The following is a 24,948-nucleotide window of genomic DNA, read 5'->3' as shown; positions in this document are numbered from 1 at the left end:
AGATATGAGTTCAATTGGTCTGGTCTTGTTCAATCACTGGCTTCTTTTTTTTTTAAATGCTTCTCAGGTAATTCTAATACGCATTTGTAGTTGAGAAACATTTCCCAAACTGTTCATAATTAAATGGGAAAACCAAATATGTGCTGTTTGGGAATTTTGTTTATCTATTATGAAGAACTCAGTTCTAAGCTTTCTTAGAATTTTTGTCAAGGAAATTGTAGAAGTGAATACAGAGATGCTGTCTGAACCTGAGAGTGACAGCAAATTATTAGGGTCCAAGTGCATGGAGTCATTGTCCACAGACTGTAATAAACAAGAAATTTTGTGTGTAGTAAAGAAACAAGGAGAATATTCTGAATAAAAAATACTGAGAGCCCAGGGAAGGAATGGAAGAGTATATAGAAAAGTAGATCAAGAACACATAGGGAAGAAACTGTAACCAAAAAGTGAAAAACAAAATGAAGCAATAGGTAGACAGGAAAGAGAAAGGATGCACAACTTAAAATGTTAGTCAATTTTTTATTAATTGTTGTAACTTTCCACTACTCTACCTGATACCATATCCAGGTTTTTGGCCAATATTAAAGTAGTTATCCAATACATTCTTCTAAATTAATTTCCATTCCATGAAAAAATTTAAAGATGAATTATTATATTTAACGTGTATTCTTTACATTTATTTTTTTCGGATAGATTATTTTTACATGATAGAAATTTACCTTTAAATGGCATTTCAAAGATAGAAACAAAGACAGAACAATTAAATACAAAAACAAAAGCAAAACCTTTATTCTTTTGGCTTGATTGTAATGTGGTTTACCGTTCTTTATGGTAATAGCATTTTCCTGCATGCATTTCACCAGCACACTACAAGTCAATAGCTTTAGTATAAAGAATCTACATTTATCGTTGCTTGTGAAACACAAAATATTTTGCTGTAACTGGTAATATAACTTCACTACCTGGTTTTGTGGGGGGGAAAAAAAGCTTGGATCCCATATTACATCTGATACAGTTCTAGTGCCATACGGGTAGGGTAAGTAAGAGTAAGATCTATCTGTGTAAACAAACATTGGAAAAGACTGATGATTACTGAATAAAAAGACTAGGTGGAAACATCTGATTCAAGCAATGCCAAGAATATAAACTGATTTTTTCCTTAAGCCTCTTCCGATGATAAGGCATTACTATTTGAAAGCAAATAAACATTGGACTCAGTTTGAGATTTGTTTCACATCGAAATGTGTGCAAGTTTACAGTACTAATAAAAAAGCAGAAACCTACACTGCATCTTAGTCCTTGCTTCTTATTTTGTGAAGTGCTTTAATTTAAAAGTGCTAGGAACAGAAACTAACAATAGTGACTGTGACATCAATCTGAAGATACTTTTAATTTCTCATTTTATGTACAAAAGGCTGAAAAATAAAATAAAATGAACTTTTTACAGTATTTATATTTTCTTAGAAAACTCTAACCATATATTTTAAACAGATTTAAGCAGCTTGCAACATGTTTGTACAGTTGGGCTTTTCACCATAGAGTAGTTCAATTAAGATTGGAAGAATAAAAAGCAAGAAGCTCTTCATTGTTTGCTGCAACCTATTGCTTAATGACATGAAGAATGAGGTCTTGGTCGAACAATTTGTTTCACTTTACCACTGACATATGGCTTCCCATATTAGACTTCTGAACAGTGGAAGGAATAAGGTACAGCAGCATAGGCAAGATAAACATGCAGCAGTGACAGCTTCAAACTATAATGGAACCAATTACATCATATTACCTGTTGAAAGCTTGCAAACTATACTTACTGTGGTACATATTTGATGCAATAAATACTGTGCTTAAATCATCATTTTTGTTTGCTCAAACATGCACCACTGGGTAAAATTACTATTTACAAAGCAGACTTTTATTTTTTAAATTGACATATGTCAACCTTACCAAGAGCAGAAGATGGCTAAACAATACTGCAGGAAAAAGCAGAATCAACTTTATAAAGTGGTGGTGGGGATGTTTTTTGGTCAATTCAGGTTTCTTAGAAAGGACTGATAAGATATTTTTATTTTATGTCAAAGGACACTTATCAAAATGTTATAGTCATGCTGCTGGGACTCTGAATGACTATGTAATGGTATGTGTATATCTGTGTGTGCATGTGTGTATACATATATATGTATATATACACACATATACATATATACATATATACATGTACATATAATGAGTTATGTAAAAATAAAATAACTCTTTAATGCTTGTGATTGCATGGGACATTTACAGGCACATTAAAATTTTTCTCGATGAGACACCTTAAAAAATATGAATAGCTATTTAAGCACCTCAAAAATCTAAAAACATCCTGAAACAAGAAGTAAACTCTTTCCTTTTGTGATGTGATTATTTTTTTCATGTGTGAATGAGAATTGCAGCATGCCTTCATTTAAAATAGATCCAGTTATACAATAGAGAAATGTAGAATTCCCTCCCTTTAATCCCTCTCCCCAAACATAAACCCATTTACAAAAATAGTCACATATAATAGTAAACAACCTGTGAATTAAAAAGAAAAGTGATAAATTCACAGCACACATTTTGTAAAAATATGGCAGGTGTGGCAGTTAAAACATAAACAGTGGTGACAATCACTATCAAGTGTCACATGTTGAATTTACATAAAAATTTAACTTCCCTCCCCCCTTTAAATTGGTTCCTATAGTCTGAGTAGCCATTACGTCTCTGCTCTTCAGCAGTGTCAGCTGGTTGTGAAAATAGAAACCTCCTGTCAATACTGTTTCTCTAGCTATTGAGTCCCAGTTTGCTGACCAGAGGTCTCTGTCTTGTTATAGGCACTGACCTTAAGTATACATTTGTAAAAACAGTCAGTTTGGCATAGACCTCCTGTGGGAGTCCTGTTGACACAAATACATCACCATCACAGGCTGTAAACAATTGATCACGAAACGGAATATTCTTTGTTTCTTTCTACTTTTTACTTTCCCTGATATCTTTCCCTTTGTCTTCCTTTTCTGATTTGTCTTTTTCAAATTTTTCTTTTTCCGGTTTGGTCACACTATCATACGAAGGTGGAGAAGTGGTGGAAGGTGTCACATCGGTTTTCTCTGGAGTTGAATTCTCATTTAGTTTATCAATGAGGGGATCTTCTTTGATAGGTGTTCCATCACATTCTTTGCCTTTGTCTTTCTTATATATACTTGAAACCTTTTTAACTTTTTGCTTCAAGAGGTAGCGTCTGTAAGCCCTCTGAATAATGATAGCAGACACCTCCTCTTGTTTGCGTTTCAAAGTGGTTGTGATGGGCTCATAGGAGACTTTGGAGGGGTTCGATGCCATAAATCGCTCTTCCATCTGTATTCGAAGGGCATCCATCTCTCCACTCTCACCCAAAACACGCTTTGTAAAGGCAAATAAAATATCGAGGCAGTGGATCCGGTCGCCACTGACCATGGGCAGATCCATGGCAATAAGCTGAACTTTGTTTGGTTTTGCTATGAGAAGAGGAGGATCCAGGGCATCCGCAAAATCTGAGAGCTTGGCGAACTCTATGAACTGGGTCGCGTCAGGATCAAACTTCTCCCAAACCTCGTAGAACATCTCAAAGTCATCCTCACTCAGGGGCTCTGCACTTTCTTCAGTAGCAACACTGAAGTTCTCCAGGATGACGGCAATGTACATGTTCACCACAACCAGAAAGGATATGATGATGTAACTGACAAAAAAGAAAATCCCAACAGATGGGTTCCCACAGTCTCCCTTGACTGAGCTTCCAGGGTGATCTTTTTCAGGGTCACAGTCTGGAGGTCCACTATTAAGAATAGGTGCCAGCAATCCATCCCAGCCAGCCGAGGTGGTAATTTGGAACAGGCAGATCATGCTGTTGCCAAAGGTCTCAAAGTTGAACATGTCATCAATTCCAACCTCTCTCTTAACATAGGCAAAGTTGGACATCCCAAAGATGGCATAGATGAACATGACCAGGAAGAGCAGGAGGCCGATGTTAAACAACGCGGGAAGGGACATCATCAGAGCAAAGAGCAGCGTGCGGATCCCCTTCGCTCCTTTGATCAGACGTAGGATTCGGCCAATCCTGGCAAGACGGATCACACGGAACAGGGTGGGGGACACAAAATATTTTTCTATCAGCTCAGCCAGAAACATACCTGTGGAAAATCAATGAAAACAAAAAATAATGTTATATTTAAAAGCAGCAAATGAAAGTTTACATTATAAGTGCTACCTAGTTTTACAAAATGTAAACATGAAAATTATATGCAAATAATCTGCAATATTGGTTCAGAAAAATGAAATTGGTGTGTTTGGTGTTATAACATTAATGTCTTTATATTAAATGAAAATATTAATGATGATTTTTCCTTGTTCAAGAAAAGAATTTTTCAAAAGAATGACTCAACCATTGAAGGTCTAAAGATGTCACAGTATACAGTAGCCAAGCACAGAAATGGATTTATATTTCCAAAATACTAGTACTAGTACTTGCATAAGAACTAAAGGATAAGGCATGTGATCTCGGATCAGGAATATGAGAGTTTTTAAAAGCTGCAACCCTCTTTTATTTGGGAGGAGGCAGAATGATGAACAGAAGAAAATGCAGGCTTTGGAGACAGATATACTTGAGACTGAATCCTGGCCGCTCTTGATTTCATACATCGCTCAATGGTGATGATACAAACGTTCTGTTGTTAAACTTAACATTTACTGAGTCTTTTCTTCATGCTAGGCACAGTGCTAAATGCATTTACTTACGTAATCTGATTTAATCCTCACAATAACACCTTGTAGAAATATTCCTTAAAGAAACAGGGATTGGAGAGCTGAGGTAACTTGCCCTCGGTTAGAGCAGGTAAGAAGTGGAAATAGGGAAGCTCCAGGTCAGATCTGTATGACCCCTAAGTCTCATCTCTTAATTACCATATTACTATTTACAGCACTGATGTGATGAGCAAATGGAATAGCACATCGTTAGAATATTCCTTTCCATCAGAGAAAGTAGCATAAAGAGTGATATCCTATTTTTCTCTCTGTGTATATATTATATTCCCTTGCCTCAAATAGAACTTTGTCTTAAATCTTCTTATATTTACTTCTAGCACCTCATTTAATATCTATACATAAACATTTAATATATATTGGTTATAATGAATTGATTTTGGATTTTTAAACAGAATTTCTATTTCCAAAAAGAAATATTACAAACCATAGAAAACTGTCTGAAACCAATGATAACAGGAAGTTTACATATGCATGATTACGTATATGAATGCACATACACACTCTTCCAATTATAAAAGAGATCATATTTATGGATTATTTGACTACTTCTAATGATATATGTGTGTGAATTATTTATAAAAAATAAATTTTTTTAACATATCATTTTATGCACAGCAGACAATTACAGAAATGATAAACTAAAGAATCGAGTATTAGATTTTTATTTGGAATTTCAGGATAAATAAGAAAGATTAGTAAAAAACACCTCTAAAATGTTAAAACACAAATTGTTACTACTAAATTCCTTGAGAACCTCTTCTTACCTACGATGGAGAGAATGACCACCACAAAATCAAAAATATTCCATCCAATGGTGAAATAGTAATAACGAAGAGAGATTAGTTTCAGCACACATTCTCCAGTAAAGAGGACAATAAACACCAAATTAATCCAGTACAGAATGTTTGTCATTTCTTGACTCTGGTCGTCAGTTTCCACCATCATAGTGACCATGTTGAGGCAGATGAGGATCATGATGCTGATATCAAAGACTTGTTTGGTCACAAAATCAAAGACCATTCCTTGGAATTTGTTCTGGAATAAATAATATGTAAAAGTTCCCTTAGAAACTTAAAAAAAAATCTAATTCAACTTATCTGATTTTTAACAAAGCAATATTAAAATGTAGCTTTTATAAAAAAACACAGCATGTTTGTTTTATGCTTGGAAGGAAATTTTTTATACTGTAATATCCAACTTTTTTCAAATATATTTCTTTTATTTTTACTATTCATAATACCAGATTCTATACACTCACTGTATGTTAAGTACCACCAGTTATGTTCTCAAGGCCCAGAATATCATCAAGATATGATGGACAGTTAGTAAATATTTGCTACTATAGTAAATCTGTTTATCCCATTTGTTGGGAGGGCATTAAATTTAACTTTAAAGAGCTAATAAACAAGTACTTCTCTAGGTTTTCCTCTCGTGTTTTTTTTTTCTGGTTTCTGCATTTATATTCTCTCACTAAAGTGACATCATCTTAAATTCAATCTTAATATCCAGGTGAGAAGATGTTTTAAAAATTATAGTTCAAAAAAAAAAGGACAGTAATAGAAAAACTGGTGAAATCTGATTAAGTTCTATATTTTATGTAATAATATTATACCTAGGTAATTTTTTTAGTTTTGATAACTGATCTATAGTGATATAAGATGTTAAAATAAGGGAAAGTTCTTTGGAGATTATATGGGTAACTATTCTATAAGAAGTTACAGTTTGAAAAGTTATAGTTCACAATGTAGACATTCAACCTTTGGCCTAGTCAATTTGGACCTTATTTCCAAGCACTAACTGGTCTTGTGTCTTATTTATGAAATTAAATCCTCAACTTGTAAAGCAGTTCTGATCACTGGCTCTTGTTTTGTTCCATTTTGCCTGTATCTGCTCTGTATTTCAGACACTCTAGGGCTTGGGTTTTGACTTACTTCTGTTGGTCTTTCTCTACCTTTTCAACAGAGTGTCTGCTACTCTGGTATCTATACACTTAATGGCTTGTTTTCCCAGATCCTGAAACTTTTATTGTTCTGGATTCTCCATACTAGTGCTCTGTGCTCTCCCTGTGTGAGGCTTCCATTACTTCCAACTGAAATTTTTGGACCTCAAACACTACCTGTTCTCTTTTGTTTTGCTTTTGTCTCTGAATACATATTTGGCCTGCTGGACTGGACTTCTGTTTCTTCAGCTGGATCTGTCCTCCCAGGGCCTCCTTCAAGCTAATAAATGCATCTCATTTCAGTTCAAACCCTTCCTTCTTAGTTCTCATGCATTGTTGTTTACCTTTCCAGGTCCGGTACATTCCTCTCTGATAGTTCCTACCTACCACTCTTAGTAAAACATGTAGGTTCTACCGTATCATTTTACCTTGTTTAACTGTCCCCTCTATCTAAAACAACCTTCCCCTGTGCCTTCTCTGGCTGGTGAATTCTAACTCAATTTTAAGTTTTAAGTACTCTTTGCTCTCAGAAAACTTTGATCTTTTACCCATCATTGTATTATGACATTGTATTACAAATAGTTTGCTTTTATTTAATTTTAGTTTTCTCCCTCTTCCATTTTTTGGAGGTTCCTCAAGTACAGAGCAGTGTCATTTTTCTCACAGCTATAGCCTCTAGGGTGGATTAAGTTCAAAATACCCCAAAAGCAGAAATTTGGTCTTAATTTTTATATCAGCACAACCAATAAAAATCTCCTTAGATTCCCTGCCCATATAGTGTTTCAATGGGATACCTCAATGTACAACTCCAATCCTGAGTCACTGCTGTCTCCAATTCAAACTCTAGGGTGTAGAATGTGCTAGAAGAAGCTGTATAACCCTGAAGGTTTTGTTCAACAAATATTTATGTTCTCTAACTTTATCTTGGTCCTCCAGATTAGCAATTAGCAATCTTTGGTCCCTCATTTGCTCCCAGGATAATTCCAAACTCTTCAGAAATTCTATTCTCTTGCCCTCCATTTTTAACTCTTTTTTGAGAACATCAAGGTCAATCAGTGTAAAGAAACTCCTCTACTATCTTTTGCATTTTATATTATCTTGATTTCCACATTCTTTTCATACAGTACTCTAAATTCATTAGAAGATTCAGTCTCTTTTTCTCTCTAAATCTAACGTAGACTACTATATCCTTATCCCACATCCTGTGCAACTTTATTCCATATTTAGTCCCTCTCTCTATAATCTCTTCCTCTCCAGAACTCCTTTTGCTTTGCTTTAAATCTAATCTCTCAATCTTAAAAAAATCTTTATTTCACTACTTCTTTTAAATATTCATCACTTCTCTCCCTTCCTCCTCTTTCTCCCTCCCTCACTCTACTTTTGGATCCCAAATTCAGCAAATTAGAATCTCCAATTTTCTCACCACTTGTGTCCCTTCTTCATATCCTGCATGACACCATTATTCATCTAGTTGTGCAAAGCAGAAGCTCATCAGTCCCTTGTTAGTTCCTTCTTTAGTTTCCAAGTTCAATTAATAGAAAAACTTTTAAATTTCATTCTAGTTATAGCTCATAAATCCATCCACTTTTATTCATCTCTACATCACTCTGGTTCAGGCTACCTAAGAAATTAAGACCAATTTCTTCAGACTCTTGTGGTATCCTTGACTCATCTAACCCAGAAAACCTTGCGTCTACTGCTCACTAATTCAAATGCATCACTATTCCCCACTGATACTATTTCTATGGCTTTGGAATCTACATTTGCTCATAAAGAAATGTCCTCTGCTTTTCTTTCCATCCATTCAAACTATTATTTCCCAAAGACTATACTTGAATTGCACATTTCTTATGTTTTATCCAATATAGCTATTTGCTTTCTCTGAGCTACTGGCTGACTTAAAAACTGAACACTTGATCATGGCCAGTTTTATACTGTCATCAGTGGATTCAGGGAATCAAGATTCCTGGGGAGCATTGCATTGCCTTACAACATGTATACCTTGGGGGAGGAGTTCTGAGCCTTAATATCTGAGCTATTCCTTCAGGAGTGATGGAAAATCTCAGGGACTCTCCTGAAAACAATTCCCCGTAGCAACCAAATACAACCAGCAGTCACTGGCAAATATACAATTGGAAGAACCATAAAAAGTTATAAAGAGAATAATATCATCTCATTTAAGGGCAGGACAGTAGGGGAGAATATGAGGATTGGCTACTTTTTTTTAACCAGAAAAAACCAAAACCTGTGACCTGTTTCATTAATGATTCCATTCAATCTGCAAAGTTGGACAGAAAATGGGGCCTGAGATATATACCAATTATTCCAATCAGTCCCCACTGCACACTGAGAACATTGAATATTTCCACATAATGTATGTATGTATGTATGTGTCTTCTTCTCCACATGATTAGAAGCTCCTCAGTGACATCAATTTGTGTGACAGTACTTAAGTCTGAAATTTTTATTTATATTTTATATGTTTATATGTGAAATATGCTATATATTTCATAATTTATACATATTATATATATATATAAAATACATATATTCAGGCTATTTAGGCTAGCTAGTCATATCGTTAAGGTAAAAACTTTGTGTTGCAAATTCACAAAATACTAGTTTCTAGCAATTTTGGCTGTATAAGTGATAGATAACATAGCTTTGACTGGCAATGAAAGTATGCTATTCTTACGGCAGGTCGAGGTATGGGTTTTTGTGGTTTCTTAGAACCCAGTTTTTTCATTGCGTTGTAGTATTTCTTCTGTTCTTCTGTCATAAAAATGTCTTGACCTCCAAAGTAAAGAAATGAAAGCAAAACTTGTTAAAATCATGTTCTTTGTTGGCTATAAAACCCACCTTAATAATGTGTGAAAATTGGCTCCCATACTTCATTCTAATGTTGCTAATATCTGTATTTATGGAGATGCATATATTCAATATATAAATTATGCCATATTGGTCAGTCATATTTCTTAACTAAAAATACCAAAACATACTGAGTTATCAATTACTTTAAAACTTACAGTTTATTAAATCTCTCAAAATAATTTCTGAATTTGATATTCTTTTGGTGACTACATTTTGGAGTCTAATTGAAACAGTGTGATGTATTTAGTTCACATGTTAGAGCAAAGATGAAGTTTTAATATACTTATCTTCTTTTTCTGTTGGTTGAAGTTATCTATGATGACACCAATGAAAAGATTCAAAGTAAAGAATGAACCAAAAATAATAAAGATGACAAAATAAAGATACATGTACAGATTGTCTTCATACTTGGGTTGTAATTCTACCTACAAAATATGAAGAATGATAACCATTAGATCTAATACTTGTTTCATAAAAAGCACATCAGTGAATTTTCAATTCTCTAAGCATGTTTCAGTCCTGGAAATGAAAAGAAACCAAACATTAAACAGACTTTATGAACCTTTGAATCAGTCATGCTTGTTGAAGAGTCTTGTAAGACCAATCATTGACTTGGGAAAATGAAATAACCATAGAAAAGTCTGAATAATTAAAAATAATTTCACACAATAACTATCTAGATTATGAATGCACTTTTCCTTTGAAAGCAAAGATCCCAACATGATATGCAAATTAAGGATTTCCTCTTCCTACAGAAGAGATGTTAGAGTCACAGTATTCAATGTTAAAACCTTTAAGATTTACTTTCTTTGCCTCAGTTTTCTCATATGTAAATTGGAACTAATAGAACCTAAACCTATTAAGGTAGTTGTGAAAATTAAATATATTAACATATGGAAAGTGCTTAGAACAGTGCCTGGCCAGTAGTAATCGCAAAATATGAGGGCTTGATGTACATTACACATTTCTTTAGATAGGCTAGAATCATCATGTCTGTATATAGGTATATTGGTAGGATCTTTCTTTTCTGAAAATGAGTCTATTGATTCATCCTATTCAGTAGGCACTGTTTCTGTAACAATGACACCCTCTCTTGTCCAGCCCACTTTTGATTAGTAAAAGACGCGATAGTTGGTTTGAGCTTTGATCATAATCTACAGTTCAAATCTCACAGGACATTGTTCTAACCCACTCAGTTAACCAATCACTGATGATAATGGGTGTAGCTATTGACCCATTGTATTGTGAAATCAAATTTGGAGGGGTTTTGACCAACATGATATTTTTTCTAAAAAAAATAAAATAGAAAATATCAGAAATATTATAAAACTATGTATTCTTTGATGAGACTTATTTATGCATATATGTGTTTAATGGACAGTGATATAAAATTATATTTCTACTCCTTTTTAAATCAAAGACAGTACACATACAGGAAAGTGCATAGCACAGAAATATAAAATGTAATATATTTTTATAAAGTGAAATCCACAACCCAGGATATTGTCAGGATCTCAGAAACACTTAGTGTATCCTTCTCAAAAATAAACTCTACCATCCCTGCTAGAGGTAATCTTTATCCTGACTTTTGTGATAATTATTTCCTTGCTTTTTCTTTAGCGTTAACATGTAAGCATGCAAGCCTGAATGGTAAGTTTAGTTTCGTCGACTTTGAGCTTTATATAGATGAAATCATAGTATGTGTTTAGTTTTTTTAATTCAATGTTATATTTTTAAGATTCATCCACGTGGTTGAATATGCTGTATTCATTTCAACCACTACATAATAGTCAACTATTTGTTCACTCCTACTATTTTTGAGTTGTTTTCAGTTTTTACTAGTGAAAGAAGTTATGTTTATTCTTATACAAACATTATCCTATCCATGTACACAAGTTTCTATAGGATATATTGCTAAAAGTAGAACTGCCGGGTTAAAGAATATCTTAAACTTTATCAAATAATGTAATAATGCCCAACAGTTTTTAAAAGGATATTTATCTATTTTTTTTCTACCTGCATTTTATGAGAGTTCTTATTGCTCTTTATGCTTGGTAACACTTGGCATTGGTCCAACTTTAACATTGCCAATCTGGCAGATGTGTAGGTAATGTCTCATTTTTCTTTAAATTTGCATTTCTCTGATGACTAATGAAAGTAAGAGCCAGAAACTTTTCATAATTTTACTGCCCAATTGTATTTTACCTTTTGTAATACACTTGAATGTAGAGGAGTTTTGTGACAAACAGTGTCTGATAAGTTATTAAGGAAGAAACTGAAAGTAAATTGCATGTCATATAAGCTGTTGAGAATGCAGGTGAAGAGAGCTTCAAAGGAATTTTAAAGAGGTAGGAAACTACCGGTTATGAGTGCATTGTTTGTAGTCAGAATTCAAAAACATGTTCTACCATTTAGTGTGTTCGGCCTCTTTGCTTCAATGATAAAATGGAGTGTCACCTATGTGATAAGGTTGTTATTTAGGATTATGTGAGATAATGTAAGAAAACCCTTAGCATAGTGAGTAATAATAAACAATAAATCATTATTATGATTCATAAAAAGCTCATAACTGGGATTCCTGATAGCACTTACAGAGATACAATGCAGGGCTCTTAGTATACACATGCTCTGTTTTTATAAGGTAAAAACAAAACAAAACAAAACAAAACCAGAAAAACCAGGAATTCTTCATTCAGAAAGTTAGTTGCTATGCTAGGGAAATAGCATTTTGAGCTTCATTACCATGCTGTGGCATACCAGAAATCAATCTCTTTTTTCTAAAATGTGATTTCCTTCCTCATTAAATAGAGAGAAATTAATGGAAATTGTAGAAAAATTTTCAAAATAAGGTATATTATGAAAATTCCTCCCTTCTACCAAGTAATCTCAGTTCCCAGAGAGAAACACTATTGTTTTTTGTTTATTTTTTTCTTAATATTTTTCTCCACCATTAGTCATATCCTTCCTATTACAAAAAAGATAAAAAGCTGGAGGAAATCTATGACAGATGAAGAAAATTGCCTGGGAGAATTTCTAAAGCAAAAATGGCCAGTACAATCAGACTTAAAAATAATATGTCTCACTCATTTTGCAAATACAGTCAATAAATTTTCATGTCAGTTGCCATGCTAAATACTAGAAAATATGTTAAAAGATTCACAATTAATAGAGAAAAACATCCTAATCAAATTTTTAAAGAAATAATTTAAGATTAAATATTTTATTTTTATAATACAGATGTGTTCTATAAAACAATCCATAGTTTTATTTTATTGACAATAGCACTAAATTAAAATACTGTGAAAATATTCACTCGATCAAATTAAACAATTTCCCTCTAAATAGACTTACATTTCGTGAGTCAACAGCTGCATACATGATATCCATCCATCCCTTAAATGTGGCCTGTAAAAAAGTCATATAATTAAGTTTTTCCCTTAAATTATAATGTTAGAAAATAAGTATCAGAGTAATTGACCAAGACTCAATTTGACCTATATTCAGACACAGGTATATAAAATAGTTTGAAGTTAAAATTTAAACTCTTTGGGCTATGTTTTATGATATACGCATTGAAAACACTTCAATTTTATATTCTCCTATAACCTCTTTATATGCATATCTAACATCTACAATTAAATCACGATCTACTATAACAATATGCTATCATAAAAGCAATGTCAACAATCTTTGACTCTTATGTGATTAAAAGAATTTATGTGAAAATTGGTGAAAGAATTTCATGTCTAAAGTACCAGCATGAGACAAGTTCAAAAGTATGCTGCATTATTTGATCTTAATGCTTTCTTTTCTACTTATTCTTTTCTCTTTTTTCTTCTCTTTTTTAAAATTTCAGAATATTACAGGGGTACAAATGTTTTGGTTACATAAATTGCTTTTGTACTGTTTGAGTCAAAGTTATGTGTGCCCATCCCCCATGTAGTGTGCATTGTACCAGTTAGATGTGAATTTACCCATCTCCATATGTGCACGTAAGTGTTGATTGATTAGTCCAAATTTAATGGTGAGCCCATGTGGTGTTTGTTTTTCCATTCTAGTGATACTTCACTTATGGTCTTTAGTTCCATCCAGGTTAATACAAGACATATTGGTTCACCATTTTTTAAAAATCTTTTCTAAATGGTATTATCACCAATCACCAATCATGAGCATTTACTCTTGCAATATCCTTAATATTGTTAAACATACTATTTTGAGGCAATTATTCTGTAAGAAGTAATAATTTCCTTGTCTGAAAACAAATATATTCAACTTAATTTACTCTTTTAAACATTTGTTTTCCATGTGTGGACATAGTAATCCTGAAAACAAAAGTCTTGTACATGTTTTCAGTGCCTTGATGCCATAGGTGCTGCCCCTCCCCTGGCTATTCCTATAGTATTGAGGATTGTGTAGATGCATTGCCTCCAGGAGCCAGTGGATATGACATACTGTGGTCAGTTGAGGAGCTGAATGAATTCCTAAGAATTTATAGCAGACATAATAGTCTTGATTTTCATTTGTAAGAGAGCAATCTTTCTATCTGAAAGTGTTCAACTAGGAGGCAGAAAGGCAGAAACAGGGTGGGAGTCTGGGGGAGGGTGTGAAGGTGAGGGGTCTGGTTGTGTTGGTGGTGAGGTTTGGGTGTGTGGAGACCCGACAAGGGTTTAGAGACTGTCTGGTACTTGAGAAGGAGTGTAGAAATCTGCCACTACCCCAACACGTACACACCTTTCCAACCTCCCCGGAACCAGCATCTCTACTTCGCTCAGAGCAGAGATGGGGGAAAACTATGGGAACCTAAATACAAATCCCAGTAACAAAGGACTTGTCCTGGGCTACCTAATGCATAGTCTGAGAGACTATACACTTTATAGAGCCATCCTGTTTCCAATATGGTGCTTAAAAGATAGCTCAGCAATCTTGAGGAAGGTGGCCATAAAGAAATGTTTACAATCACTGAGGAAGAAGAATTTTATTTTATTTTATTCTTTTTATATAGTTTATTGCATCAACATAATGTTCCTAAAAAGTATATGCTTTTTTGTTTTAAATGCCTTTTTAAGAAATTATTACTTTTTAATTGACAACTAAAAATTATATATATTTATGCTGTATAAAACAATGTTTTAAAATATATATATATATAGTGGAATGGCTAACTTAAGGTAATTAACATATATATTATCTCACATACTTATCATTTTTTCATGATGAGAAAACAAAATCTACTTAGTGATTTTCAAGTATACAATCCATTTCTATTAACTATAGTCACCATGCTGTACAATAGATACACAGAATTTATTCCTCCTGTCTAACTGAAATTTTGCATACTTGGACCAACATCTCCCATTTCTCCACCCCTAACCCCTGGTAATCACCAATCCACTCTCTTCCTTTATGAGTTTGATTTTTTAAGATTCCACATATAAGTGAGATTATGTGGTGTTTGTCTCTCTGTGGCTGGCTTATTTTACTTAACATAATGTCTTCCAGTTTCATCCATGTTGTTGAAATGACAGGATTTCCTTCTTTTTAAAGGCTGAATATTATTCCATTGCGTGTGTATGTGTATACACATATATATATGCATCACATTTTCTTCGTTCATCTTTTGATGGACATTTAGGTTGCTTTTATATCTTGGCTATTGTGAATAATGCTGCAATGGACACGGGAGTGCAGATATCTCTTTGATATACTGATTTCATTTCCCTTGGATATATACCGAGTAATGGGATTGCCGGATCATATAATGGTTCTATTTTTAATTTTTTGAGCAAACTCTATCCTGTTTTCCACAATGGCTATACTAATTTACATTCCCATCAACAATGTGCAAGGGTTTTCTTTTCTCCATATCTTCACCAACACTTGCTTTATCTTTTATCTTCTGGATAATAGTCATTCTATCTCATTGTGGGGAAGAAGCATTTTAGGCTCATTTAAATTATACATCACAGAGAATAATAAAGTGGTTACTTACTACTTGAAGCAGAGAAAGATATCCAAGTCCCACATTATCAAAGTTTACTTTCACATTTTTCCACCTGGCAGTTTGATTGCTCTCTATGAGGGCTTTACATTCACTATAGTTGTTGACCACGCTTACATCAAACATCTCTCCAGTAGTATAGTTAATACAATGGTAAAACTTGCCAGCAAAGAGATTCACTCCCATGATACTGAATATTAGCCAAAAGATCAGACAAACCAGAAGTACATTCATTATGGATGGAATGGCTCCTAAAAGAGCATTTACAACAACCTGGCACAGAATGAGAAGGAAAAATAAGTAAAAAGTCAACAACAAATAATTACTTACTTTTACTTATTTTTAAACATAAAAAAATAACAGCCAACTGAAAGAAAATATGTCCATTTCAAAGTTGAATATTGGATAGAAACTGAAGTCTGGTAGCTCCAGCTAAGAATTTTAAAATTATAACTCAGAAGAGTATAAAATAAGTTTTATATTGTAGAATGTTTTCTCAAGAGGTAAGGGTATACATGCAGAAAATTTTCCTCAAAGAATGGAACTAATAATAAATGAAAAGAATAACTAAGAGTAAAAATAGTGACATGAGTACAGAAATAAGCTCATCATGTGAACATCTCAATTGTTTTTAAAAATCATGTAAACTGTACAATTTGCTACCCAAAATTCGAGGGTAAATGAGAACACTTGGAGACCAAATTCTACACAGAAAATACAAAAATTATTCTAGTGCTGAAAATTTGATACCCTTTGTTTATTAAGCCTACTGCTGTAAAAACTGATTTCAAGTTGGTAAAGTGAAAAGAATTTAACAGCTAACAATTCCTTTCCATGTACACAAACATACACAGACCCACACCCACACACACTATTCATCTTTGGTTGTATTTGCAACATGCAGATGGAGTCTCAGTAACTATTTTCAAATATCACAAAAAACATTGTTTTCTAAAAGTTCCTTTGGAACAGCGAAAACCACTGAAACAGGACAGTATCATTTTCTAGGTGGTGAGGGCATGTGGTCTCAGGTTTTATGCCCCAGGGGATGACAAATGTCAGCACAAATTCCTCCCTGTTCCTTTGTACCACCTTTCTAAATGAGCGCTAGATTTCCACAGTTGACCTACTTTTTAGCCATCTCAGCCTGTGTTTGAATACTAAAAGCCAGATTCGGTCTTCAAAGGGCTCCAAGTACATCATATGGAGCAGTGAAGAAATGATGAGTAATGATTTGGTAGTTTAAAATTATAGTGAGTAGGGTTTCCTGCACATTTATAAATAGAATGAACATAACTAATCTTGATTCAGATCAGCAGCCTACAGAATCTGATAGAGATTTCCCACCAAGTGAAAATCTAGTTAATTAGAAACAATCACTCAAGCATTATATTCTGTGATATATACCATGCAAAGTATTATGGACATCTGATAAGTATTATTATTGATTGATTGGTTATGTCAGTATGAATATATTAATAGAAGACACAAATTCTCCATACATTTTTCATTTCTAAAGTACACAGTGTCAGTATGTTCTCAATTACAATTGCAACAAATTCTAAGCGTTTAGTCTTACCCTCATTCCTTCAAACCGGGATAAGGCTCTCAGGGGCCTCAGAGCTCTTAGTGTCCTGAGGGATTTGATGGCACCAAGTTCTGAGTAACCCAAGGCATTTGCAGTTAAGCTAACCAATGACACCTATACAGAAAAAGCAACACAATTGTCTTATATACAAACAAAAATGTCTACATAGTTCAACCTGGCTCTATGCAATAAACTAGTAGTTCTCAAATTTTAGTGAGTTTTGAAATCATCCAGGGGGCTTGTTAAAAACACTGATAGCTGGCAGAATCTGATTTAGTAGATTTGGGGTGGGGCCTGAGAATTTGCATTTCTGCAAGTTCCCTGGCGAGACTAATGATGCTGGCCTGTGAACGATGCTTTGCGAACCACTGTCATAAGCTTATTAAAAAAAAAAAAAATGCTACACATGTTCTCTTTTCAAGATTCTTGACAGGAAACCTTTTTAAAAAAATTAAAAGCAAAGCCAGAAAAAAAAAAAAAGAGACAGACAGACAGAAATGTGTTGTTCATCGACAGATCTGTGAAACTTTATTTCTGTGTCATTTCTCATATTGTTTAGCAGACCTGAAAGGGAAATTAAAACTTGGTACATAAGTAAACTATGCAAACCACTGGTGAATATGAACAATATTAACACGAACACATTCAAAAAAGCCCAAGTTTAAAATTAGTGATTTGAACAAAGTTGAGATTTTATTTATTTATTTATTTATTTTTGAGGCAGAGTCTGGCTCTGTTGCCCAGGCTAGAGTGCCGTGGCATCAACCTAGCTCACAGCAACCTCAAACTCCCGGATTCAAGCAATCCTCCTGCCTCAGCCTCCCGAGTAGCTGGGACTACAGGCATGTGCCACCATGCCCAGCTAATTTTTTCTCTATATATATATGTTTAGTTGTCCAGATCATTTCTTTCTATTTTTTTTAGTAGAGACAGGGTCTCGCTTTTGTTCAGGCTGGTCTTGAACTCCTGACCTTGAGCAATCCACCCGCCTTGGCCTCCCAGAGTGCTAGGATTACAGGTGTGAGCCATCGCGCCCAGCCAAAAGTTGAGATTTTAGTATAACTAATTAGAAATTACAAAAAGTATGTTTTCTTTAGTCATTCATACAGACGACTAATGTAGTTAATAAAAATTCTAAAGTCTCAGCTAATAAGAAAAAGAAAAACTGTGATAGAAGGCATATACAAGTCCAATTTTCTTTGAAAATACGTAGAAAATTCGTTAAAATTATGTAAGCTAAGACAAAGCATTTTGTCTTAAAGTGCACCTGAATTTCAAAAGCAGATAAACACAAATAAATGTATAGTACAGCTTTTAAGAGTATGGTGTTAATAGATACTTGAAAAATGTATTTTTTAATAAGAATAAGTGAAGGACACACAAAATTGTTACAAATAAACTGGACTTATTCAAACTAATTTTGCCCATGCAATTTGAAAGTGAAACCTCTTGTGTACAGAAAGAAAGAGATAAACATTTTATCTTACATGGTTTATACAGTTTATAAAAGCTAAACTTTTAGTCTTTGTAAGTCCCCTCTTCACAGATAATTGAAAAACAGCTACTGAATTATCATGAATTGTGAATATTTTCTGCATAAGGTATGAGGACCTGTAGTACTTTACCTTCTCTGAAGTCAGAACCAAAAAGAGATAGGCATTAGTTAAAGGATGAAAGATAAAAGTTAGACACATGAAAAATATTCTGAAGGGGTACTATCGATTGGTTGATTAAAAGAGATGGCAAAATATCCGATTTTATATGACTTGTGTAGCGAAATGTGAAAAGGAAATACATTTAGGCCTTTTCCTGCAACATTTCAGCAATCTCTTAATTGGATACTTGGTCTCTAAATAATCCTGTTTCTATTCCACCATTCACACCCCCACCAAACTTCTCTCCCTAAAACACCAAGCTGGTCTTATCACTTTTCTATATGTAATTCTTTAAAGGCTTCGTCTTTACTAAATCATGACTCCAAATTTCCTTGGACGGCAACTCAGTTTCTTCAAACTGTTCTTTAACTTACCTCTCTTACCTTGTCATCCAATTACAAATGGTTCCCCTCACCCTCTGGCACTCTGTGCTTACCCTAGAGGACCACTTGTTTCTGGAACCAGCCCTGCACGTCATGCATCAATGTTTTAACACATGTGTCGCTTCCTCATGTGTGCCTGCTGAAATTCTCATCCCTCAAACTCCAGCTCACACTCCACTTCCCTCAGGAAGCCTTTTCTCCTTCCTCAAGGGAAGGGAATGGCACTTTTAATCACGGGTGTCAACTTGTCATTGTATGCATATCTGTCCTCACTATTTGACTGTAAGCTCCTATAGGATCAGAAAAATGACCTCCTTATATTTGTATCTTTCATAACAAAATAGGTGAACAATAAGCACATTTGATTTAAAGCAAAGTATTGATCAGTTTAATATACTATCATGATAGTTCTCTTAAATCTGAAAAGGTAAATATCAGAGTATTTTAGGTAATATGAGTGCTAGCTACAGGATAACTAGATTTCTCTTAGGCATTTCTTTATATTCAAGTAATGTTTACTTAATGCCTTATCCTTACACAGATATAGTAAATGTCAGATATTTTTATTATAAATTTTCCAATCTATCATAACCACATATAAAATATAGAGAAAAATAATATCATACATAAATCCATTTTATGATTAAAGGAATGGTTACAGTTTTGGTACATTTTCCCCTCATTTGTATTGTCTAAACAGACATAATTTTAGATATTATTTATTGTCTTATTTTATTTCCAGAAGATTTTTAATGTAATTCTGCATGTAGCCTTTGTATGTTAAATTTAATAGCAGATTTGTCTCGTATTCAATTATTTTAAAATCCTCATACTCTTACTTTATTTCAACACCAATGTAGTTTAATAAAACCTTTAAATAATTGGTCAATAGCCAACTTGTTTCTACCATTGTAAAAATCCAGTGATGTCTCTTGCTTTTTGGACTTTCAAATTTCTTCATAATTAATAATCCATCTGTGTGACAAAAACTTATCAGCTGGCTCTAGCGATGACAAAGATACTAATATCAAAGATGCCCGTGAAGAATTGAAATACAGCAATTTTGTGACATATGAGAGTAAAAAAAGCAAAAGCAAAATTTCTAAGTTAATACATTATTTTGTATAACTTGAAATTTCAAATATTAATTTGAAACTAAATCAATAAGTATAATAAGATGGCATTTGACTGTTTCATTTATGATAGTATATATTATTTAAGTTGGTAAAAATTACTGGGAGCATCCTCTCACTGAGAACAGGAAACTTCACTTATAATTGGTCTGATGCAATATTTACTGAGTGCCTACTATGTGCCAAGCACCATGGCTAGACTAGTACATATCATCACATGCCAACGAATGAAACAGAAAACTGCAAAATACTCACGTCAACAATCAGGAAGTCTAGCCAGCACCAGGCGTTGGTAAAATACATTTGAAAACCATATGCAACCCACTTTAGCAGCATTTCCAAAATGAATATATAAGTGAAAACCTTGTCAGCATATTCTAACATGGTCTTAATGGTTTTTCGCTGCTCAATATATATATCTTCAAAGGCCTGTAAGTGAAAGAATTCTATTAAATCTTTTTCACCACCGTCAGTCTCTAATTGATGTCTTTTAAGAAAAGAAAATGATGCAAGCCTGTTAACAGGTTCCTAAGGCTGGAAGGCTTAGCGTTTCGCATGGCTGCATTTTACTTTACAGTTATTTGTACACAAATGACTGTTGACTGGGTGTTTCAGTCAACCAAAGAATTCAAATAATTTTTAAACTTTGGTATCAGAGTACCCCAAAAGAACCCGAAATTTTTGAGAGATTGCCAGTTGCTTCTCTCTAGAGCAGGAGATGGAAAGTCACGTGGGAGCAGCTCTGTCTTGCTCAGTGCAGACTCCCTGGAATGTGCCCTTCCAGTAATGCAGACATAAGGCAAGGAGGCCCCTCAGCCCAGGGAAAAGGGAAAGGATTGCCATCTCTCTCTCTTTCTCCCTCTCTCTGCACATGTGTGGGTGTATGTCTGGAAGTTCCTTCTTCCATAATTTTCCAGAGCCCTTGGGAAAGGGTAGGGAACTCATTTGCAGAAACCCCTGAAACTTCTGGAATGAAAAGGCCCATCTATCCAACTCAATCTTCTTATAGGAAAAATTATCAGGGAGATCAGGTGGCTTAGATCAAAAACAAGGGAAATTTTTCTTTTTTAGAGAACGAGAGGATTGGAGCTTGTGGCCAGGGCTCCACACAAAGACATAAAGGCTTTTGGGCTCAGCTTATAAGCCTTTATGGGCTTATAAGACTTAAAAGCTTATAAGCCTTTGGGGCTCAGCTGAAGCTGAAGCCCCTCAGAAGCCAGCATGTTTGTGCCCTTTGGTGAGATCTGACTGGGTATAGCTGAGAACCAAGAGTTAACACAGCAAGGGCACTAGTCACTGATGAGACTTTGTAGTTCCCTTTCCACTTGGCATGAAAAAGGTAGGCTGACCCTCTTTGGATTGAGTCAGTACATGACAGAACACAGGATTCCTAGTCCAATCAGAAGCAGGCCTAGAGGCCTCCAGGTACAATGCAATAATCCTCCTAATGAAATCAACTCACCAAATAGTCTATTAACCAATCGAAAAAAATAAGAGGAATGCAACCACATTTGTGTCAGCAATTGGGAAAATGTGTCATACCATTTTCATTATATTAATAAATATTTTGAACACATTGATCATTCCATTTAATGAAATTAGACATAAATTACGTTTATAATGCTTTCACTTTGCTACAAGTCAGTAATTAAGTTAGCCTACTATTTGCCACTCACCGTGGCTGGCAGTTGCAAATCAGTGTGAACCAGACAGGTGAGTTCCCTGCAGCACAGAGCTTACGTGAAGCAGTTTGATATTTAGCTGATAATCCTATATCGCATCTATATTGCCATTCTTAATAAGAACTGCCTCTGATGATTAAAAGTCAGAAAGATCCTTCTTTAAACATTGTGAGAAACCATAATGATCTGAGTTTGATTTCATCTGAGGACTACTCCAGACACAGTGACAAAAGTTGCTATTTATTGAACCTCTCACACTGTGCTAAACATGTCACACATACTTTCCCTCATTCTCACAAACACCTTACTTAAAAAATGGATACATGAGGTTAATCGAAGGGAAAGGATTTCAGTTAAAAGATGGAGTGGACCAAGTATCACCTACCAGAGCCCCACTGCTCAGCAGAATCATGAAGACGATGAAGGTTTCAAACCAATTGTGCTCCACTATCTTATAGCAAGTTTTTCTCAAATTCCACCAGAGTTTCCCTTTGCCTTCTTCTATGCTTATCTGACAACATTTGAACTTCCGCACACAGTCTGAAATACATGAGAGTAAACAGGGAAAAAATAATTACTCTTTGATTATGTAATTTGTGTTGGTGAGAGATTCATCTAACATTATTACCTGATAATACACTGTAAATAATTTATTTTTTAAGATGCTTCCACTTATAGAAATCAAAATCTTCTATATGGCTTTTTAATCATTTGTTCAAAAAATATTTATTTTTATGTTTATAGGACTACTATAACAGATTATATTACATTATAAAAACATACATTAAAAAATGGAAAAACCAAAAGAAAAATGCAATTACCAAAAGCTGATATTTTCATCCTGCCTTATCTTACGAGTATAATTGCACTCTATTTGGACATTATTATTTTTTTTTTGAGACAGAGTCTCACCCTGTTGTTTTGAGAAGAGTGAGTGCCGTGGCATCAGTCTAGATCACATCAACCTCAAACTCTTGGGCTCAAGCAATCCTCCTGCCTCAGCCTCTCAAGTAGCTGGGACTATAGGCATGTATGCCAGAATGCCTGGCTAATTTTTCTATTTTCAGTAGAGATGGGGTCTTGCTCTTGCTCAGGCTGGTCTTGAACTCCTGAGCTCAAAGGATCCTCCCACCTCAGCCTCCCAGAGTGCTAGGATTACAGGCATGAGCCACCAACAGCGCCTGGCCTATAAGGATATTATATATATGTGAATTCTGATTAGTTCACTAAATGGCATAATAAATATTTATCATCTTATTACAAGTAAATTGATTTGTGAACTACTTCATAATATTTCTCTAAATAAGATTATGAGAATTTATATAATGATTCTGCTATTATTGGATATGTATTGCATTAATTCTGGCCATTATCAGTAGCAATGTAATAAACAGCTTTGTATAATTTGTGAACTACTAGATCAAAGGCTCTTCAACAAATGTTTATTGAATACCTGCTATAGTCAAAGAACTGTATTGGACAAATTATACTAGAGCATGTAAAACATAGCCTTACCCTCAAAAAATGTGCATTTTACATTGGGGTGATTTGTCTACAAATTCTATAGGTATAGAAAGCAACAAATTATCACAAGACAAAGTACTATGAGAGTTCTTCTGTAAAGTTTAATTTCTGAGCTTTATGGAGGCGATGGATTTGAACAAAGATAGGTAACAAAAATGTTATACTCATATTATTATACTCAAATATTATACTCATCACCTGGATCTTGAAGGCCATATAAGAATCATATCTAGAACATGAAGCTATAATGATGGAGAAACAATGATACAAGCAGAACTTAGTGGAAGGAAACTCTGTGAGTTTCACAGAAAAAGTTAGAAATCAAGACTGGAAAAGTATACAGCTTAGAGCCCAGGATTTTAGGTGGCTCAATACACAGCATTATTATTATAATAGTAATTGATCCATACTTCAAATAACATAATTTTAGCTTTCTTTAGAAAATCCTATTGAGAGTACTCCAATGACATGTTGCCCCACATTATGTGACTCACATCCTATTTTGACATTTTTATTACCTATCTTTGTTCAGAAATAATAAAAAATATTTGACTTTAATTGATACAGGGAACTGTTACTCAAGAACAGACTTAAATGTACGTTTCTCAGTTAGTAGCTATTATAAGAATGACAAAGTACCCGTTACAGAATGAAAAAGTAAATGGCAAATTACTTCTTTCATTTCCTTACATCTTTTCCTTTTATTTTTTTAAAGCTATAGAGAGATATGTGTGATTTGGTTTCCTCTCATATAAGATATTGTAGAGGGCCACAGAAAAGCCAGTTAGTAGCATTTCTTAGAGTTGAACAGGATCTATAAAAATAAGAATACTTAATTATGTAAATTAAACTTTGCCTTTTAAAAATTGCCTTTGTTTTGTATAGAAAATGTAAAAAATTAGCAAAGAAATGAACAGTTGGTAGACAGTTATAGATAATTACTGTGTAGATAGATAGCTGATAGACAGACAGACATAGATAGAACATATGGACAGAGAAAATGAGACTATGACCGTAAATGCCATTGTTTTGCTTACCTTCTGTAAAACAGGCTTCAGGTTCCAGGGATTCTTCAGGTTCAACCTCAGGTTGTTCTCCCTCAGCGGGAGCTCCTATATCAACTGTGCTGCCTTCAGATGAACTAGTAGTTGCATTTAGCTTCTGAAAATCAATCCCACAGAAAAGCTTTTAATTATTTTCTTTAATCTAAACATAAACATTCATTAGGCGTGCCCCCTAGTCTTCCGTATGCATTTTCTTGATCTGTAATTTAAGAATAACTTAAACACAATGCCAATCCGCTTTGGTAAAGGTGGGGGTCACAAGATTAGACACGGCACCATAGTATATTTTTTTCTTTAAA

At 34.2% G+C, this 24,948-nt stretch overlaps 1 protein-coding gene across 1 annotated transcript in view; it reads right to left on the bottom strand.

Annotated features, from left to right (window-relative positions):
• Positions 1-499: 499 nt before the first annotated feature.
• The window catches only part of SCN2A (sodium channel, voltage gated, type II alpha subunit), a 155,294-nt gene continuing 130,845 nt past the window's right edge, over positions 500-24,948 (bottom strand). Inside the window, exons 17-27 of the mRNA XM_012655821.1 lie at positions 24,623-24,746; positions 22,447-22,601; positions 20,635-20,808; positions 17,200-17,322; positions 15,612-15,893; positions 12,974-13,027; positions 9,910-10,047; positions 9,447-9,551; positions 5,577-5,847; positions 2,997-4,181; positions 500-1,321 (exon numbers count right to left, since the gene is read on the bottom strand). Coding sequence (XP_012511275.1) covers positions 1,293-1,321; positions 2,997-4,181; positions 5,577-5,847; positions 9,447-9,551; positions 9,910-10,047; positions 12,974-13,027; positions 15,612-15,893; positions 17,200-17,322; positions 20,635-20,808; positions 22,447-22,601; positions 24,623-24,746 — 2,640 coding nt within the window. The 3' untranslated portion in view covers positions 500-1,292. The remainder of the gene's footprint in view (positions 1,322-2,996; positions 4,182-5,576; positions 5,848-9,446; positions 9,552-9,909; positions 10,048-12,973; positions 13,028-15,611; positions 15,894-17,199; positions 17,323-20,634; positions 20,809-22,446; positions 22,602-24,622; positions 24,747-24,948) is intronic.

Source organism: Propithecus coquereli, unplaced genomic scaffold (genome assembly GCF_000956105.1).
Source record: "Propithecus coquereli isolate 6110/MARCELLA unplaced genomic scaffold, Pcoq_1.0 Scaffold49, whole genome shotgun sequence".
Classification (NCBI taxonomy): domain Eukaryota; kingdom Metazoa; phylum Chordata; class Mammalia; order Primates; family Indriidae; genus Propithecus; species Propithecus coquereli.
Note: the sequence above shows the minus strand (reverse complement) of the source record. Positions and strands in the feature narration are given on the sequence as shown.